This window comes from Zeus faber, assembly GCF_960531495.2.
Source record: "Zeus faber genome assembly, chromosome: 4".
Lineage (NCBI taxonomy): Eukaryota > Metazoa > Chordata > Actinopteri > Zeiformes > Zeidae > Zeus > Zeus faber.
Genome location: NC_137191.1, coordinates 32,308,054 through 32,329,691, shown reverse-complemented (window position 1 = coordinate 32,329,691; position 21,638 = coordinate 32,308,054). Strand labels below are relative to the sequence as shown.

The 21,638-nt window shown below is 43.9% G+C and overlaps 1 protein-coding gene across 1 annotated transcript in view; it reads left to right on the top strand.

The window, feature by feature from the left end:
- The window catches only part of LOC307228932 (teneurin-3), a gene marked incomplete at its 5' end in the record, with an annotated part of 375,882 nt that overhangs the window by 333,427 nt on the left and 20,817 nt on the right, over positions 1-21,638 (top strand). The window contains 11 exons of the mRNA XM_079998784.1: positions 47-148; positions 1,752-1,925; positions 2,264-2,323; positions 2,466-2,628; positions 4,194-4,332; positions 4,496-4,601; positions 8,393-8,535; positions 8,927-9,105; positions 16,536-16,640; positions 17,502-17,632; positions 21,294-21,463. Of these exons, the coding sequence (XP_079854910.1) occupies positions 47-148; positions 1,752-1,925; positions 2,264-2,323; positions 2,466-2,628; positions 4,194-4,332; positions 4,496-4,601; positions 8,393-8,535; positions 8,927-9,105; positions 16,536-16,640; positions 17,502-17,632; positions 21,294-21,463 (1,472 nt within the window). The remainder of the gene's footprint in view (positions 1-46; positions 149-1,751; positions 1,926-2,263; positions 2,324-2,465; positions 2,629-4,193; positions 4,333-4,495; positions 4,602-8,392; positions 8,536-8,926; positions 9,106-16,535; positions 16,641-17,501; positions 17,633-21,293; positions 21,464-21,638) is intronic.

Genomic DNA, 21,638 nt, shown 5'->3' with positions numbered 1-21,638 from the left:
TCTCTCTCTCTCTCTCTCCTTTCCCACCGCCCTCTTCCATCCTCAGGTTCGCTTAGAGTGGCCCACAGATCTAGCCATTAACCCGATGGACAACTCCATCTATGTGCTGGACAACAACGTCGTGCTCCAGATTACGGAAAACAGACAGGTGAGGCAGGTTTAGATTATCGACGGCAACATTTTTGTTCTGAAATATGCAGTCACTTCGAAGCCACTGTGAATAGACAAGTCATTACATTTTGTATGATAATATTGAAGCCTGGATTACATGGGAATAAAGTTGATCAGCCACAGCATGAAGCTATGGGAAAGGGTAGTGGAGGCTAGGTTAAGAGGAGAGGTGGGGATCAGCGAGCAGCAGTGTGGTTTCATGCCAGGTAAGAGTACTACAGATGCAATGTTTGCTTTAAGAATGCTGATGGAAAAGTACAGGGAAGGCCAGAGGGAGTTGCACTGCGTCTTTGTGGATTTAAAGAAAGCGTATGATAGGGTGCTGAAAGAGGAAGTGTGGTTTTGCATGAGGAGGGGGTCGCAGAGAAGTACATAAGAGTGGTACAGGATATGTATGAGGGCAGTCAGACAGTAGTAAGGTGTGCAGTAGGCATGATGAAGGCATTCAAAGTGGAGGTGGGATTACATCAAGGATCAGCTCTGAGCTCTTTCTTGTTTGCAATGGTGATGGCCAGGTTAACAGATGAAATCAGGCAGGAGTCTCCGTGGACGATGATGTTCGCGGATGACATTGTGATCTGTAGCGAGAGTAGGGAGCAGGTTGAGGAGAGCCTGAAGAAGTGGAGGCATGCATTAGAGAGAAGAGGAATGAAAGTCAGCAGGAGTAAGACAGAATACATGTGCCTGAATGGGAGGGAGGGCGGCAAAAAGCTGACAATGCAAGGAGTGGAGGTGGAGAAGGTAGATGAGTTCAAGTACTTGGGGTCGACCATACAAATCAGCGGAGAGTGCAGGAGAGAGGTGAAGAAGAGAGTACAGGCAGGGTGGAGTGGGTGGAGAAGAGTGTCCGGAGTGATCTGTGACAGAAGGGTTCCAGCAAGAGTGAAGGGGAAGGTCTACAGGACGGTAGTGACACCAGCTATGTTGTATGTTTAGAGGCGGTGACACTGACAAAAAGGCAGGTGGCTGAACTGGAGGTGGCAGAGTTGAGGATGTTAAGATTTTCATTGGGAGTGACAAGGATGAACAGGATTAAGAATGAGTACATTAGAGGGACAGCTCAGGTTGGACAGTTGGGTGTAAAAGCGAGAGAGGCGAGATTGAGATGGTTTGGACACGTGTGTAGGAGAGATGAGAGTTACATTGGGAGAAGGATGCTGAGGATGGAGCTGCCAGGCAAGAGGAAAAGAGGAAGGCCAAAGAGAAGGTTTATGGATGTGGTGAGGGAGGACATGGAGGCGGTTGGTGTTAAGGAGGAAGCTGCGCAGAACAGAAGGTATTGGAGGCAGATGATCCGCTGTGGCCACCCCTAACAGGAGCAGCCGAAATTAAAAAGAAGATATCGAAGCCTGGATAGTATAACAGTGCTTATTCAAATCTCACTTTACAGAGCATTTTTGTGATGTTTCAGATGATTCTAACAAAGTATATGATTCTAACCCGCATCTGCATTTGCGTCTGTGTGCGTGTGCGTGTGTGTGTGTGTGTGTGTGTGTGTGTGTGTGTGTGTGTGTGTGTGTGTGTGTGTGTGTGTGTGTGTGTGTGTGTGTGTGTGTGTGTGTGTGTGTGTGTTGACTCAGGTTCGCATCGTGGCGGGTAGGCCCATGCACTGCCAGGTTCCTGGCATTGAGTACACCACAGGAAAGAGAGCCATCCAGTCTATGCTAGAGGGTGCCACCTCCATTGCGCTGTCCTACAGTGGCGTGCTGTACATCGCAGAGAGCGACGAGAAGAAGATCCATCGCATCAGACAGGTGGGTCTCAGGAATGTGGAATGATTGGTTTAAAGAGAATACTGCTTTTGTTTTTACAACCCACTAATCAAATGTAGTGTTGTTCATAGTCACAAAACATTGTTATATTAATAAGTAGGGACACATTCACAATTCTGTTCACATCTGTCCAGTCCCCCGTCCCCCCATTGTGAGCCACAGTCAGTTGACAACTCCATAAACAATTGGCAAGCAAAGGAAATTCAATCTGAAAATATTGCACCCTTGCACACTTTTCTCAACACCACAGCTCCTCTCTGATTCCACCTAGTTTACCACCCCACCCCTCCCCTTTCCTTCCTTTTGTTTCTCCACTCCAGGTGTCCACGGACGGGGAGATCACACACCTTGCCGGAATGCTCTCTGACTGTGACTGCAAGGTACTGCAACCGCCCGTTTGATCAAATAATTACGCACAATCACAGCTTTCGATCCTTCTCTCAATACTATTTTGCTTTCTATGTTTGGGGTTTTTTCTTCCTCTTCCTCTTCCTTCTCCTTCTCTTCCTCCTCACACGACAGAACGACGCCAACTGTGACTGCTACCAGACGGGGGACGGATATGCAAAGGACGCTAGGTTGAACTGCCCCTCGTCCCTGGTGGTGTCTCCAGATGGCACGCTGTATGTGGCCGACCTGGGAAACATCAGGATACGAGCTGTGCGACATAACCACCCGCCCACTGGTAAAAAGACACACATACATACATACATACATACACACACACACACACACACACACACACACACACACACACACACACACACACACACACACACACACACACGCATATAATGTATTCAAAAAAAACAAAACATGGTTCCTTCTTACAAGTAATCTCACATAACATGTCGTAACATATCGAACGACTGAACAGGTAGGTAGGTGGATAGATAGATAGATAGATAGATAGATAGATAGATAGATAGATAGATAGATAGATAGATAGATAGATAGATAGATAGATAGATAGATAGATGATAGATAGATAGATAGATAGATAGATAGATAGATAGATAGATAGATAGAATAAAAATGTAGAAATATAAATCTGTAAATATTTAGAAAATACATTTAGAACACTTCTATATACATATTAGATAAAGATAAATATTTGATGGAAAATAAATATTAGATAGTATTGGAGAAATATTTTAATTATTAAATAATAATATAGTTATAATATATTATAATACAGTTTTGTAAGCTGAAACCTTTTAAATTAGACAATATAAATATTATTTATATGTAAAATATATATGAAAAATGTACTGTGACACAATAAAAAAATATATATATTTCTATATTAAATGGCAGAAATAGAGCACAAACCTGAGAATTTTAGGTAGTATAAACCTGAAAAATTAACTGCCATACAAAAAAAAAATGGCAGCATAGGGTAAAATAAAACGAATAAAATTAAGCAGTTACAGTATAAGCCTGAAAATTGTAAGTTCTATAAAACCTGAGGAATTCAAGTAGTCAATCAGAATACTGGCAATAAGTAAAAAAAATAAACAGTACACAGAAAACATACACCTCTCTATTAACAAATCCACAAATGTGGCTGTTGTAGTATTTGTATTTGTTGAGATTTTCATTGGGAGTGACAAGGATGGACACGACTAAGAATGAGTACATTAGAGAGACAGCTAAGGTTGGACAGTTTGGTCAAAAAGTGAGAGAGGCGAGATTGAGATGGTTTGGACAGATGGTGTAGAAGAGATGAGAGTTACATTGGGAGAAGGATGCTGAGAATGGAGCTGCCAGGCAAGAGGAAAAGAGGAAGGCCAACGAGAAGGTTTATGGATGTGGTGAGGGAGCACATGCAGGCGGTTGGTGTAAGGTAGGAAGATGCGCAGAACAGAAGGTATTGGGGGCAGATGATCCGCTGTGACAACCCCTAAAAGGAGCAGCCGAAAGAAGAAGATATTTTTTAAACCAAAAGAACCACGTACTGTACTGTACTGTACTGTAGACATACCCTTTTGAGCTTTGTTACCTTCTCACTTTTCTCCATCCCTCTTCGCTCCCTGGACAATTCACTCCATATTGTTCCTGCTAACACCATGGGAGATGGGTTTTTTTTAACAAAAAAATACAACTCTACCTCTCTATCTGTCTCCTTTGTGTGCATAATACATTCCTCTCTCTCTCTCTCTCTCTCTCTCTCTCTCTCTCTCTCTCTCTCTCTCTCTCTCTCTCTCTCTCTCCCTCCCTCGGTCTCTGTCTCTCTCTCTCTGACTTAAGGCTCACTGGCCTCGGGTCCCAGCTCTTATGAAGTGGCTTCACCGGGCTCTCAGGAGCTTTACGTGTTTGACGCCAACGGAACCCACCAGTTCACAATGTCCCTAGTCACAGGGGACTACAAATACAACTTCAGCTACAGGTTGGTTGCAGAGATGGGTGCGGTGCGCTCATGTGACTAGGCTGCTGTATATCTGCACAAAATACAGTGTAGATTCTGTCGGGTTCCATGGGATAATGATTCAGGTTTTGATTGACTCAAACCCTTTATGGTTCCGATATTAATTCTCTCTTCTCACAACCAGCAATGAAGAAGATGTAACCGCCGTAACTGACAGCAGTGGGAACACCCTGCGCATCCGCAGAGACACCAACAGGATGCCAGTCCGTGTGGTTACCCCTGACAACCAGGTAAGATGGCGGGCCGACATCGCATCACTTCTCAGAGCGCTAGGCATCCGCAATGTTGGTTCCTCCCCCCCTCAAACACCCTGTACTCACTTGAAGACTTGTGAAGCACTGAATAAAAATTCAGTAATAAATAAAGTAGTTATTATTTATTTATTTGTTTGTTTGTTTGTTTATTTATTAATTTATCTATTTATAACTTTTTTTTACCATTTTTGTCCTCAATAACATCCACACAAGAGACTCAACAAAAAGCATGTGTAAATGTGTACAAATTTTGGCTGAGTAGGCATCAACTATGAAATTGAACCCAGTACCCAGATGTTATAATTATAAAAATAATGATATAACCTTTCATACATGACGTGCATTACATGAAACTTACATTAAAAAAGAAGGCCATCAAATAGTAACAATAAAAACCAAGCAAACAAGAAAAATGGAATAGTAGAATAAACGAGGTACAAAAAAAAGTAGAATAATACAATAATTTAAATAATAAATAAAAAAATCTAACAAGCAAAATACATTTTTAAAAAGAGTAAATATACAAATTTTCAGATTTGGGGTCATTAATTCAGAATCAGAATAGTCTTTACTGCCAAGTAAGTTTACACGAACAAGGAATTTGTCTTGGTGTTCGGTGCATACATGAAACATAAATGTAAAACAATAAGTTAAATATTAGTGAAATATATAAGCATATGTAAAATAAGGCTGTTTTTTTTTAAATAAAGCCTTACAGTTTGTGCAGGAATTTGCAAATGTTTAGTATAAAGTGTAACAGTATGTGCAATGTTCACGAATAAAGTCCAGAGAACGAGGAATGTGCGTTAATGTAACGCATAGACATACTCATTCAGTTTAAGGTGTAGTGGGTGCGGGGGGCCTTGTTGATGAAGCCAATTGCAGACGGGAAGAAACTGTTCTTGTGGCAAGAGGTTTTGGCCTTGTTGGACCGCAGCCTCCTGCCAGAGGGAAGTGTTTCAAACAGTTTGTGTTCGGGGTGGAAGGGGTCAGCCACAATCTTACCTGCACGCCTCAGGGTCCTTGAGTCGTACAGGTCAAGGAGAGATAGTAGATTGCAGCCAATCACCTTCTCAGCAGAGCGAATGACATGCTGCAGTCTGCCCTTGTCCTTGGTGGTTGCAGCAGTGTACCAGATGGTGATGGAGGAGGTGAGAATGGACTCAATGATGGAGGTGTAGAAGTGCACCATCATTGTCTCTGGCAGGTTGAACTTCATCAGCAGCTGCAGGAAGTACGTCCTCTGCTGGGTTTTTTTGATGATGGAGCTGATGTTCAGCTCCCACTTGAGGTCCTGGGAGATATGATTCCCAGGAAGCGCCAGGACTCCACAGAGTCGACTGGGGTGTCACACAGGGTGATGGGGGTGAGTGGGGCAGCGTTCTTCCTGAAGTCCACAACCATCTCCACTGTCTTTACAGCATTGAGCTCCAGGTTGTTCTGGCTGCACCAAGTCACCAGATGTTCAAGCTCCCACCTGTAGACGGACCCATCCCCACCAGAGATGAGCCCAATGAGAGTGGTGTTGTCTGCAAATTTCAGGAGCTTGACAGACTGGTGGCTGGAGGTGCAGCTATTGGTGTACAGGGAGAAGAGCAGAGGAGAAAGAACGTTGAAAGGAACCAGTGCTGATGGTCCAGGAGTCAGAGAAGTGTTTTCCCATCTTCACGTGCTGCCTCCTGTCAGACAGGAAGTCCGTGATCCACCTGGAGGTGGAATCAGGCACGCTCAGCCGGGAGAGCTTGTCCTGCGGAAGAGCTGGGATGATTGTGTTAAAGGCGGAGCTGAAATCCACAAACAGGATCCGGGTGTAGGTTCCTGAGGAGTCCAGGTGCTGGAGGATGAAGTGGAGGGCCAAGTTTACTGCATCGTCTACTGACCTGTTGGCTCTTTAGGGGGGGTCCAGGAGAGGGTCTGTGATGGATTTGAGGTGGGAAAGCACATGGCGTTCAAAAGACTTCATCACCACAGAGGTCAGGGCGACAGGTCTGTAATCATTAAGTCCTGTGGTCGTTGGCTTATTTGGGACTGGGATGATGGTGGCGTATTTTAAGCAGGCTGGTACATGGCATGTCCCCAGTGAGGTGTTGAAAATGTCTGTGAACACAGGAGACAGCTGGTCAGCACAGTGCTTCAGGGAGATAGAGAGACAGAGTCTGGTTCGGCTGCTTTTCAGGGGTTCTGCCTCTTGAAGAGCCTGGTGTTGGAGTCTTTTTGAGTACAGGCGTTTAGCAACTCACACCTCTTTGCTCAACCTGTACTTAGCCACTTTAAACACGTCTCTGTCCCCGCTCCTAAACACCTCTTCCTTCTCTAACTTTAGTTGTCTGAGTTTAACTGTGAACCAGGGCTTGTCGTTGTTATAATTCACCCTGGTACGTGATGGTACACAGCTCTCCTCACAGAAGCTGATGTATGATGTCACAGCCTCTGTGTACTCATCCAGACTATTGGTAGCAGTCCTGAAAGCGTCCCAGTCGGTGCAGTCCAAGCACGCCTGAAGATCCTCCACAGCTTTACTGGTCCACTTCTTTTATGTCCTCACCACAGGTTTACACAGCTTTAATTTCTGCCTGTATGCAGGAATCAGGTGGACCATGACGGGGTCAGAGTATCCCAGTGCAGCTCGGGGGACGGCGTGAGAAGCACTGCTTACTGTGGTGTAGCAGTGGTCCAAAGTATTCTCCTGTCTGGTGGGGCATTTAATAAACTGTCTATATTTGGGGAGTTCATGGCTGAGGTTTCCTTTGTTAAAGTCGCCATGTACAATAACTAGGGAGTCCGGGTTTCGTCCGTTCCACACAGCGTATCTGGTCGGCATGCATGTGCTGTGCGTCCTGCACGTTGGCTTGCAGTGGTATTTAAACACCGACCAGTAAGAATGAAACAAACTCACAGGGAGAATAGAAGCCTTTGCAGTTAATGAAGAAAGATTCCAGATCAGGAGAACGGTGCTGTAGGATCACTGTCACGTCATTACACCAGCTACTGTTAGGGTAAAAACACAAACCTCCACCTTTTGTTTTGCGGTCAGAGAGTTCTGTAGAGTTTGAAGCCTGCCAGCTGCAGCGCAGAGTCCGGTATCGTTCCGCTCAGTCACGTCTCCGTGAAGCACAAAACAAAAGATGAAGAAAAGTCTCTGTTCTTCCCCGACAGTAGTTTAAGTTCGTCCAGTTTGTTTCCCAGTGAATGCACGTTAGAGAGAAATATTCCAGGTAACGGTGTGCGATGTCCGCGTCGGGGGAGGCGCACAAGCGCACAAGCGTGTCTCCCTCTCCTCCAGCATTTCACTGCGTGCACAAAGGTGAGCGGACCTTTGACCAGAATGTTCAATAATTCCTAGGATGTGCCGATGAAAGTGGGAAACAAATCCACAGGGGTTGTAGCCCTGATGTTCATGAGCTCTTCTCTGGTGTACGAGCTCACGGAATTGTCACAAAAAAACAAAACAAACAAAATGAGACATAACAACGCGCACCAACACACCAAGGCGACCATAAGAGGCGCCATCTTGGTGATCAAGATGAGTTGAAGATGAATTGAGACCATGAAGCAAATTATTTTCTTATTTTAATGGAGTCTTGGATTTTACTGCCATGACAACAAACTTGTTAAACACAACAATCGAGATTAACGCCTTCTCATCCTGGAACTCTAACACGGTGACCGTGTGTGTGTGTGTGTGTGTGTGTGTGTGTGTGTGTGTGTGTGTGTGTGTGTGTGTGTGTGTGTGTGTGTGTGTGTGTGTGTGTGTGTGTGTGTGTTAGGTCATCTGGCTGACCATCGGGACAAATGGAGGGCTGAAGACGATGACAGCCCAGGGACAGGAGCTGGTGCTGTTCAGCTATCACGGAAACAGTGGCCTTTTGGCAACAAAGAGCATCCAGATCGGCTGGACAACCTTCTACGAGTCAGTATCTTCCCTGTTTGCAATTTGGCATTTAAATGTTTGTGCCTGAGTTCACGTTTCAGTGGTTCAATATCAAAAATAGTTCCTACCGCTACCCTGCACTGACTTATGTTTGATTTCTGGTCGAGATATACATTTTTTTGTTTTGGGAAATAATTTGACTTAGTATTTGTTTACACATTAACAAGAAAGCTGAAAAGCAAATTGGAACATCAACAACAAAATCAAGTATTTTCGTACAAAGCGCCGATGTGTCAGACTCCCAACCTGGCAATGATGCAGGGCAGTGTTCACAAAAACATTTCTCTTTCGGTTTCAAAGTGCTCCAATGTCATTGAAGAAGACATCTACCAAACATCTGTCCCTTTGTCCCGAATCCCTCTCTGTGTAGCTATGACAGCGAGGGCCGTCTGACTAACGTGACCTTCCCCACGGGCGTGGTGACCAACCTGCACGGAGACATGTCCTCGGGGGCCATTTCTGTGGACATTGAGACCTCAGGCCGAGATGAGGACGTGTCAATAACCACCAACCTGTCCTCCATCAATTCCTTTTACACTCTCGTACAGGGTGAGTCACAGATGCAGCCCGCATGTGGGTTTTGTGTGTGCGTGTGTTTGTGTGTGTGTGTGTGTGTGTGTGTGTGTGTGTGTGTGTGGACTGTGTCAGATACTTATAAGTTTGTAATTTGTGTCATGGAAAATGATTGCAGAATACAAACAAACACCATTCCATAGTGGCTGGTTGAATTATCATTTAACGCCTATTCAGCAGTACCTATTGTTTTGCAGGAAGTGATGCAGCGTTCAACGGAAACTCTGAAATCTTCCGGTCGGTAGTCCCAATCTTGATGTAACATAAAAATGACAGAGTTGTCAAAAAAGACATATATTTAAAACAAATATATATTCAAAGGGAACGTTGTTCACCGTTAATGGCGTGCATCGCCATGTTGCCTTGACGTCAGTGTCCGTTATCTTGGTAAATTCGGGCGTAAGCAATGAGCTCTGGTATTCCAACTTAATTGGCCATTCCTTAACACTTTTACCTCCAACAGAGGTTGGATACTTCGGAGTACCGACTTCACTGAAATGCAGCATTAGCTGTTCCGCCCACACACACCCATACATGTGTGGGTCAAAATGTCTTTATTTGGTCAATTTTTATATACAAGGAATTTGTCTTCATAAGGGTTTGGTGCATTGTTGTACAGACAAACAGACAAGTGGCATAAAAAAAGCTTAATCTTAAAAACCATCTTCAGAGAATGTGCTGTATGCACACAACTTCTATTAAAAAGCTATGGCAGGGGCTAAGTGGCAGTATGTTTGCTAATATACTGGGGATATAAATATAAATGAAGTTGGGATATTTCTGTACAGGATGAATAAATAATCCAATAAAGAGATGAGTTTAGTCTAAATTAACTTTAGGTCTGATTAATAATTTTTACTTGATAAGCAGATCGATATCGTGACAGTAAATTCTACTTCATTGCCCAGTGCAGCTTTGCTCTCCCGGTCTGTCCCGTCAATATACAATTTCTCTCCACTTGACATGAAACATGCAACACTTGGAGATCGATCCATCGCTCTCGCATGGCGGTTGAGATGAGAGCAGTGCAGTTTAACCCTGGTCACGCAGTTGCGGGCAGCCGTCCACAGATGACACATTCATATTGATCCCATACTTAGAGTTTTTAAGATTCACCTACAGGGACATCATACAGTATGCTGTTGGCTACTCACCTTTATAAATAATTAGCCATCGTGCTTAAGGAGCTCAAGAGTAACGGTTAGACATAGCCCGTCTCACCCTCACTACCTTTTAGTTACTATATTAGAGAGGCCATAAATGGACATAAATAAAAAAAGGCACAAAAGCTATGCAATCTATAGTTTGATGAATAGTACAGTAAACACGCGCACACACAAGATAAATTCATAATACACCAATCTGGGAGGGAGTATTGGGTATTGACTAAAAAGTTATACTCTCATGTTAATCATATTTTAGATATACAGCTCCGTTGCGTCACAGGTCCAAGGTCCTTCCTGAAGCCCCCATCAATCTTTAGCCTTCAGAACCTATTCATGTTTTGACATTGGTCAGATTTTCCATCTTCCTAAAAACACTCATAAATGGATGGGAAAATAGAAGAATGTGATTGGGAGTTAACCCATCCATTGTCCCCATTTCTCCATTGCGCAGATGCAGCCGTCATAGGTTTCTCCCCACTGGTAAAAAATGTGACCTCTACCAACTATTCAGGGGTACTTCCTGGATAAATGAATATCATCATAATGAAAAATAAATGGGACCAAGTAATATGATGACTTCTGTATCACCTGTTTCTAAAGTAAAAAAAAAACATTGGTTCTGTTTTTTCTCAGTAAGGATGTAATCAGCACTTTAGAAACGGATTGCACTCGGCCACAGCGAGGGATTTATATAGGTTTAGTTTGAGGTTTCTCCGTCATCAAATGTTTTTTATTGTTTTAAAATTGAAAGAGCAGTCAACCGATTTAATGTATTTCTTTATGCCTCCCTCTGTTCTGGGAGGCTGACCAGCTCACCCTCCTCACTCAAGTAGTTTCACTTCAGTAACACAGAGGCAGGAAAAAAAGCAGACAGTTTAGCACGGGCGCCCTTGTTAAAGTTAAACCTAACGAGCGCAGTCGGTGCAAGGTTTTTCATGGGCTAAAGGGGCACAACAGCGGAGAAGAACAACAGCAGAGCGGTGTAGGTTTGCGCTCTTGCGGCATAACAGTATTGATTGTGACCCGGGTGAGTTTTTCAGCGCCACCCACCAGTACAGCTCTCCTTCTCCCTCAATCCACATACATTATTTATTGTTATATATTGTTTCTCAGTGCGCCGCAGGGTGGGAGGCAGAATATTCCAGTAGGCCTCGGAGGGACTGCCACCTTTATTTCCTTTATTTCTTTATTTCTTAGTTTGTATCGCTGCTGAAAAAAAATGGCCATTATAATAATTCTGACAAACTCTTAGTGATGATCTTTATTTATTTAATATGGGCGTCTAGGGGTCTACTTCTCATCACTCATAGCGAGGTGTACACCAAACATAGGCATGCTTAATGAGCAAGAAGTATACAAGTGATGAGCTTGAATCCCCCCACTTGATTGAACAGTACAGCCCAACAAGTGGATGCAGGGAGGTGGAGGGAGTACAGCAAGCAAAGCAAGTAGGGCAGGAGAGATTGGCTGCTTAAAAAGCAGGCCTATAAGGGCGTTGAAGCACGTGGCGCTGTCAAGTTTTCTGACAGAAATAGCTCGCAAGTACACCTTGTTCATTTTTGGTGAGTGTATAGTTGTAGAAAACATTCAGGTCATTCTGTTTTACTGTCTACATTCATTACCCATTTAACTGGGTTGTCAGTCCTTCTCCATTTTATCATTCACCGTGACCTATAATGTCGGCCAATATTCAGCTATTAAAACAAACAACACTATTCGGTGATATTTCTCTGGGCAGCCCTGCATCGGATGTAATTCACAGCTGCCTCTCCAATAATCAAGATCCGCACCATCTTGTTGGACTCACCTTTTTTCTATAAACCTTATCATTTATCTCATCAAAGGCGACAATCAAATTCAGTCCACCTTTGAAGCACGCTCAGCAGTTTCAGAATAAATTCTCATTTACATGCAATGTTTGACGCCTAAACTAGAATATTCCGCAGACTCGGGTGAGTGTTTTAATCAGCGGGGTAACATGTGACAACAGTGTCAACTGGGAGGGGGATGGCTTGCCCACAGGCCCAGCGTATGCATGCTACATATGTGTTGTGTGCCGTAACTGGTTTCCAGCGATGTATATTTATGATCTTGACAGTTACGTGAAGACTAGCTTTGTGTATGCAGGTAGAAGGGGCGATAGTGGCGCCGCCCCTTGCGGTCGCCTGCGCCGGCGCTCCGGTTGACTCTTGGACTTTTTAGTGTTTTTTTCCATTTTTTATCATAATGTACGTCAAAAAAGCATCGGCAGTTACCTCATACGACCGCAATGCACTCATTGATAAAAAAATCTCCCTAAACGAACAACTTTGGGACTTTTTATCCATGGAAGCAGAGTGGGCCGGCGGAAATCCTACGCGGGAACACTCTCACAACAACAACAACAAAAATGGAGCCGCTGTTCCACGAGCGGGTCAACGGACGAAGCACCGAGGTAAACGAGGCGGCATTCGGGTCAGAATGAGGATGCAACCTTACCGTCCACCTCTGCCAAGCATACTTCTTGCCAACGTCCAGTCCCTGGAGAACAAGATTGATGAACTTCAAGCGAGGATTAAATTCCAGCGAGACACAAGGAACTGTTGCGTCCTCTGTCTGACGGAGACATGGTTGAACCCACTGGTGCCGGACGAAGCCATACGTCCAGCCGAGTCCTTCTCCGTATTCCGCGGCGACAGAACGGGGGAGTCGGGGAAATCCAAAGGTGGAGGCGTCTGCCTAATGGTAAACAACCGCTGGTGTAATGCCAACAACACCAAATTCCTCTCCCACTCCTGCTCGCCGAACCTGGAACAGCTGACCATCCTATGCCGTCCATTTTATCTTCCCCGGGAATTTAGCACGGTCATCATTACAGCCGTTTATATCCCACCGCAAGCGGACACCCACGCAGCTCTGTCGGTCCTGTACGATGTGTTGTGTGGATTTCAGAACAGACATCCCGACGCGGCTGTGGTGGTGACTGGGGACTTAAACAGGGCCAACCTTAAGAAAGTTCTGCCTAATTTCCACCAACACATCACATGTGCCACCAGGGGAGATAGAACTTTGGACCATTGTTACACACCTTACAAGAACGGATGCAAGACCGTCTCGCTCCCTGCTTTTGGGAAATCAGATCACGCCACGATCTCGCTGGTTCCTGTTTACAGGCCTCTGATCGCGCGAGAACTGGTGGTAACGAGGGAAGTGAAGCGGTGGACGGATCAATCGGAGGCTGCCCTTCAGGACGCTCTGACTGACGTAGACTGGGACATGTTCCAATCAAGTTCAAGTGACGTCAGCGAGTTTACGGAGGTTGTAGTAAGTTTTGTAACTACGCTAGCAGACAACATCGTTCCCACGGTGAAAGTTCGGAGATTTCCAAACCAGAAACCTTGAGTTGATAAATCCATCCGCTGCGCTCTGAATGCTCGCATGGCCGCTTACAACGACGGTCTTGTATCCGGAAATATGGACAATTACAAAGCAGCGTCGTACAATCTGCGGAGGGTGGTGAAGGACGCTAAACGGACGTACAAAGAGACTGTGGAGCTACAGATGGAGCGGGGGGACACCAGACGCTTGTGGCAGGGGCTGCGGACTATTACGAATTACAACAGCAGATTGCAGGTACTGCACACCACGCTCACGCATCTGGATGGCCAGAAGGGGGCCTATGTGAGAATGCTGTTCATTGATTATAGTTCAGCTTTCAACACCATAGTTCCCACCAGACTGGCTGTCAAGCTGAAGGAGCTCGGACTGAATGCTCCGCTGTGTGCCTGGATCCTGGACTTCCTCACAGCCCGCCCCCAGGTGGTCAGGGTGGGGAAGCACATGTCAAGCTCCCTCACCCTGAATACAGGATCCCCCCAGGGCTGCGTCCTCAGCCCCCTACTGTACTCCCTGTACACACATGACTGTGTGGCCAGGTCCAGCTCCAACACCATCATAAAGCTTGCTGACAACACCGTTGTCGTGGGCCTGATCACCGACTGCGACGAGATGGCCTACCGCGAGGAAGTGGCTGACCTGTCACTCTGGTGCCAGGACAACAGCCTCCACCTGAACGTCAGCAAAACTTAGGAGCTAATTGTGGACTTTAGGCGAGGATCACAATCGAGGACGCACGCGCCCTTGGTGATTTATGGGACTTCTGTTGACAGGGTGAGCAGCATCAAATACCTGGGAGTCCACATCACAGAGGACTTAACATGGACTGGACTCTGGTGAGAAAGGCGAGGCAGCGTCTTTACCGCCTCAGGCGGCTGAGGAAATTCCGGGTCTCGGTGAGGATCCTCAAGTCCTTCTACTCTGGAGCAGTGGAGAGCATCCTTCCACCAACACATCACATGTGCCACCAGGGGAGATAGAACTTTGGACCATTGTTACACACCTTACAAGAACGGATACAAGACCGTCTCGCTCCCTGCTTTTGGGAAATCAGATCACGCCACGATCTCGCTGGTTCCTGGTTCCTATATGTATGAAAGTATGTATATGTATGTGACGAATAAGCCTCCTGAATCTTGAATCTTGAATCTAGAAATGGGGATGCCCCGCACATACATTGCTCAGCTTGGAGCGGTTAGGTGAAATTACAACCTTTTAAATACACCTCATGAAAATATAATTTGTCGGTTGTACTACAGAAAAAATGCTCAGTCGTTCTTACAGTGCAACAACACCCATCTCTGTTGAAATCGAAATGTGTTTCTTGGTGTTTACTTGTGTTTCCATGTTTTGCTTTATAATTTATCGTGTGTGGATATCTTGACTAAGGATAACAAACTTGACATGGAAAAGTCATCCACAGGGCATTTCCATTCCTCTATCTTTCTGCTTCTCTCCTACTCTCTCTCACGGGGAAACAAACACATTTGCAGACCCTCCAGACCAATAGTTTTGTGTGAGAGATCAAGAGGAATGTAATTACAAGAGGCTAATTAATGCTAATACCTAGCTTGCTGCATGCTTGTCTCATTGAAGCCAACAAGATTTGCTTGCATGCATGACGTGACCGTAAGATTGCCATGATCTACGCATCTCCTGTTGCAGTGGAGCCTTTTTCCCCAGAAACAATCAATGGCAAATCTAAAAAACAAACTCACGGATTACAAGCTTTTAATATATTTGAATGAATGTAGAAATGTACCTATCTTAGCTGTCTGGCAGCTATGTAAAGTTTCGAACAGTGGTCTTTAACCAGGGGTCTACGACCCCTAAGGGGTCCACGGAGGTACTGCAGCGGAGGTTATGCGGCAAATTTTCAAAAGTCAAAATGATTTAAAAACAAATATTCTGACTTAAAAATAATATTGGGTAAACGCCAACCATTAACACTAGAACAGAGGCATTTTGCAGCTTCTGACATTATGGAACATTCAAAAACTTTTTTTGAGTAACATTGAAAAACCTTGGAATTTTCAAGAACATACTGTGTCTCTGACAGACATAACTGGTGCAGGGCTGAAGTTCATTAAAAACAGATGGTAAATTGTGATATTATGGTGAATGGTGAATAATGATATTACAGAGCATGTAAAACCCTTTTTCAGATTTGTGAAAACTGATAAATGGTGGATTTCACTGTTTTTCCTCCACACAGGCCATCTAAGACTAGGGGTAGATAATAAAAACTACAGTATTTATACTAGTAAAACCTGGACTAGATTATAATAAATAGACTCAACAGCATTTCAAACCCTATTTCAGGTTTGTTAAACCTTTATTCTATTCGTGAAAACAAGAAAAAGGTGAATTTCACTGTATTTTTGAGAACTAAACTAACGGCACTAAACTAACGGAAATAAATCGAAATCTAAAATAAAAACACACAGGAACCATAGCATCATAAATGAGTATATAGATAGGTTATAAGGCATTATAAATATGTTGTTATAGGCCAGGCTTAAAATGCAACACAAAATATTATTATTTTAACGTCTAGGGGGTCCCTGTTCTGTTTCTGTATCCACCAAGGGGCCATTGGGTCGACAAAAGCTAAAGATCCCTGGTTTAGAAGATTAGTATTAGCATGTGACATGAATCAATTAACAGGTTTTGTTTTCAAAGCTAGTTGAATAATTTTCTACACAAAATTATATTACAGTCAATTTAACTCAAGAATAAATTAAACATATTTTTGTTGATTTCAAGATGCTTTTTTTTCTTGCCATGTTCAAAAAAGCAGTCATGCTCAAATTCATGCTAATGCTCCCTCTCTCTGCCTCTTTTTCGATTGCTTCCCCCCTCTAGATCAGCTTCGAAACAGTTACCAAGTGGGCAATGACCACTCTCTGAGGGTAATTTATGCCAATGGGATGGACACTCACTACCAAACAGAGCCCCACATACTGGCAGGTAATGGTAAAACATTGACTCTAACTGGAAATTCTTTGGAGAGATGAGTTGTCGGAATCATGATTAGATAGATAGATAGATAGATAGATAGATAGATAGATAGACAGATAGATAGATAGATAGATAGATAGATAGATAGATAGATAGATAGATAGATAGATAGATAGATAGATAGATAGATAGATAGATAGATAGATGGATAGATAGATAGATAGATAGATAGATAGATAGATAGATAGATAGATAGATAGATAGATAGATAGATAGATAGATAGACAGATAGATAGATAGATCTTGCAGCTCCCATCTTATAGAGTTTGGTCAACTAAACTATTTTAAGAACTTGATTGTGAATTTGCATATTCCAATTTTCGTATTCATGGTCATATTGTGAAGGTAAACCATTATAGTATTGTAGCAATTGCCCTTTTGTTGTGTGTTTACTGCAAACTGACCCCACTTTGCCCATGAAACAAACGCCAACTAGCTCATAATTTTCCTCTAGCTGTGGAAGGCGAGAGAAATCCTGTCAGCCTCTTCGTTTGACTTCACTGTACTTGGGTTTCCTACTTCCAGCCGCCACTGCCAACACAAATCACCATTGATATTTCGGCTTCACCCCATCCATTAAATGAGGCTGCAAATAGTCAGTCCTACTTTAATAACACCCAAGAAGCTTAAAAAGCCCTAATCGCTTTGTTTTGGATGGTTTTGGTGGTTGCAGATCAGTATTGATTGCCTGTGGAGTATAGGAGAATAATATTGACCAAGGCTTAATCATATATTAGAAAATGGCCAGAATCACATAATGGCCCAAAACAATCCTTGCAGTTACACATTTTGATCTTTACCCATTGCTAGGCTCGGCCAATCCAACTGTTGCACGGCGCAACATGACCCTGCCGGGGGAGAACGGACAGAACCTGGTGGAGTGGAGGTTCAGGAAGGAGCAGACGCGCGGGAAAGTCATCGTCTTTGGAAGGAAGCTTCGGGTGAGTAGCTCCACCGTCTTTTGACCACTCGAAACCCCGACATGAGATGAGGGGAAAAGACATCACTTCTTTTTGATCATAGCTTTATTGTGCAGAAAACACACTTAAAATCCACAAAAACAAATGACGTCTTCAGAGAAGGTAAACATTTTATTAATTCAGGTGGGGGCTAGGTTTAAACCTCGACTTTTATTCACGGCTGCACATTTGCTTGTTGGTGCCGTCACACAAAACGGACCATAAATTTCGAAAACTCTTCACATGCCAGACTTTCCATCAGAGTCATAGGGTGTCTCAGATGCTGCGTTGGTTGTCTTTCAGCAAGGGTTCTACAATGTCTTTGGGCGGTGACGGACTCCTAAGCTATTCTAGTACAGCATGCCATGGCACATCGTAAAAATAGTTCTATGAGGAAGTTGGATATGTGACCATCTCAATGTCGGAATATTGATTTAACTCTGTCCATCCATAACAATGTCTCAGTGTCTTGTCACTCATTACAGGGCACAGAGTGTAGAGAGACTGCCGGCTGTTGAAAATAACATATTCAGGTTACGACCTCATCCCAAAACATCAAGTTAAGCACAGCAAATGCAAAGCCCTGAGACTACATTACAGTCCTCCCACCAGTGTTTTTTGAACATCTCATTATTATTGATAAATGTGATAGCTCCATCCTAGGGACTTTGTGTGTCTTGCGGTGTGCTGCTGTGAGCTACTGAATGTTTTTCTTTTCTTATCTATTTTTTCTTATACGCCACTGGGACCAAAGGAAAGGACTGTAATTAGTTAGGCTGTCAGCACAGCACTTGAATATAACATGAGCCTGTCTGCAACCAGCCCAGCCTTTTTTTTTTTTTTTTACTCACAGGTCTAACCCACACAATAGCCCAACGTATTGTGCAATAATCGAAACACTAATGGATGATATGGTGCCACTACCCCTTATAGGGTGTGTTGTGTTGTGAGCTAAATGTGTGTGTGTGTGTGTGTGTGTGTGTGTGTGTGTGTGTGTGTGTGTGTGTGTGTGTGTGTGTGTGTGTGTGTGTGTGTGTGTGTGTGTGTGTGTGTGTGTGTGTGTTTGTGTGTTTGCGCATTTGTTTGTTTGTTTGTTTGCTTGACAGCTTTTGTATGTTTACATGTCGGGTGTTGCATGCATCACTCAGAAAATGTCAGTCCAGCTGTCTGGCAGGGACAACAAATATGTCCAAACCATCTGTCGGCGATGGCAGGGGGACTTCTGGAATAGGCGTAATGATGCAAATTCAATGTATTGTATATTTTTTTCTTATTCAGCATTAAACAAAATAAATGCAGTGTCTGCCAGTTTTGTTTTATTCATGGAGGTTCAATGATCTGCCTTCGCTGTCTTTATTAGCAAAATATCAACTCGACAAGTATTCACGCTGTCATTTACAGTGAAATGAGCTGAAAATATGTTCAACCAGTTATCTGTGGTGGTAATACTTACTGTAGACGTGCTACACAGCCTTGTTGTCAGGTGGTGAATGGATTGGGAAAGAGCGCTCATTTAGTCTGGTGGACTTCAGATGAACGGTCCATGTAAAGAACAGGAATTTTCTTTGGTTTATTGTAATCATTTAAAAAGGTTTTTTTTCCAATGTCTTTTGATATGATATTTAATTTTTATTTTTAACGGGGTTTGTGAGGTTAATGTTCAAAAATCTTGACGTACTGAGGACTGCACAAAGATGACAGAGGCGAAAGCAGGACTGAATAGTAGAAACAACTATTCAGTTAAGCATTGTGTTCAGATTGTTAGCCATAAAAATGTCCTTCTTTAATCATGGTAAACTAACCGTGGCAACGATCAGCTGCATCGACCTTTACTGCCTCAAGGCATCTTTCCAATGTCTTACCTGATCTTTTTTTTTGTATTGTGTTGCTCTTAGATTGTACACAATATAGTATTATTATATATGTATACTATTATGGATCATACCGATTTTGAAAAATCAAGCACGCTTGAAATAACAAGATTCAAGATTCAAGATTCAAGAGGTTTATTCGTCACATACATATACATACTTTCATACATATATGCAGTGAAATGTAATGCAACGCACCCGGTGATAACACACAAAATGTCCTAGGAAAAAATTTCTTTCTAAAAGACCAACTAACTGACTCCTAAAACGTAATACAGTAAGTCGAATACTTATGGAATAAAAATTAAAATATATAGAATAAAATAAAATACAATAAAATAAAATGAAATAAAATGGAATAGATAGAGGGAATATGCTTATGTATATGGAATAGGCAATTATGTATATACAGATATGTGCTTTAAAGTGGCATGTGAATTAAAGTGGCATGTGAATAAAGTGAGGTAGTGTTTGGGATAATACAGCACAGTATACAACAGTACGGCGCAGCAATACGGCATCACGAACAACCCTGAACAGTGACACAGTATGCGGTACAGTATGCTACATACAGTACAGTAGGTAGTGGAGCCTAGTGCATGGCTCAGTTAGGACCCCTGGTGAGGTCAGCATTGACAGTTCTAATGGCTTGAGGGAAGAAACTCCGTCTCAGTCTCTCTGTTCTCGCTGTGTGACTGCGGAGGCGCTTGCCTGACCGCAGCAGCTGAAACAGTCGTTGTTGGGGTGATGAGGATCCTTCATGATCCTACGGGCTCTGCTACTACACCTCCTGGTGTATAACTCCTGCAAGGGGGGGAGGGTAGTTCCAGTGGTACGTTCAGCTGAACGCACCACCCTCTGCAGGGCCCGCCTGTCCTGAGCAGTACAGCTCCCAAACCAGGCAGTGATGTTGCCTGTCAGGATGCTCTCCACTGCTCCAGAGTAGAAGGACTTGAGGATCCTCATCGGGACCCGGAATTTCCTCAGCCGCCTGAGGTGGTAAAGACGCTGCCTCGCCTTTCTCACCAGAGTGTCTCTTTGTAAAGTCCATGTTAACTCCTCTGTGATGTGGACTCCCAGGTACTTGAAGCTGCTCACCCTGTCAACAGAAGTCCCATTAATCACCAAGGGCGCGTGCGTCCTCGATTGTGATCCACGCCTAAAGTCCACAATCAGCTCCTTAGTTTTGCTGACGTTCAGGTGGAGGCTGTTGTCCTGGCACCAGAGTGACAGGTCAGCCACCTCCTCGCGGTAGGCCTTCTCGTCGCAGACGGTGATCAGGCCCACGACAACGGTGTCGTCAGCAAACTTGATGATGGTGTTGGAGCTGGACCTGGCCACACAGTCATGGGCGTACAGGGAGTACAGTAGGGGGCTGAGGACGCAGCCCTGGGGGGATCCTGTATTCAGGGTGAGGGAGCTTGACATGTGCTTCCCCACCCTGATCACCTGGGGGCGGGCTGTGAGGAAGTCCAGGATGCAGGCACACAGCGGAGCATTCAATCCGAGCTCCTTCAGCTTGACAGCCAGTCTGGTGGGAACTATGGTGTTGAAAGCTGAACTATAATCAATGAACAGCATTCTCACATAGGCCCCCTTCTGGCCATCCAGATGCGTGAGCGTGGTGTGCAGTACCTGGGAGACCGCGTCATCTGTGGATCTGTTCTGTTCAAGCATAGTTGGTATATAAACAAGAGGTTAATTAGAGGTTCCCTTAAATACTATTTATTGATTTGTTGTTTATGTGATGATTTTATTTTATTTTTTTACAGGTAAATGGTAGGAACCTGTTGTCGGTGGATTATGACCGTTCACTGCGAACAGAGAAGATTTACGATGACCACAGAAAGTTCCTGCTCAAGATAATCTATGATACCCAAGGCCACCCATCACTCTGGGTGCCCAGCAGCAAGTTGCTCTCTGTGAACCTGACATACTCTAGGTGAGGCCCTGCCGCCAAGATTGCAGAATGTTTTTTTTTGTTTTTTTTGTTGGAAGGTGTCTCTGGCTTTCTGAAAGGCCCAGATTCTTGACAGTCTTTTCACAAGATGTGAGGATGATCAGAGAGAATGATGACTAAATGGCTTCATCACATTGATGTCTTTAGCCACTCTCAT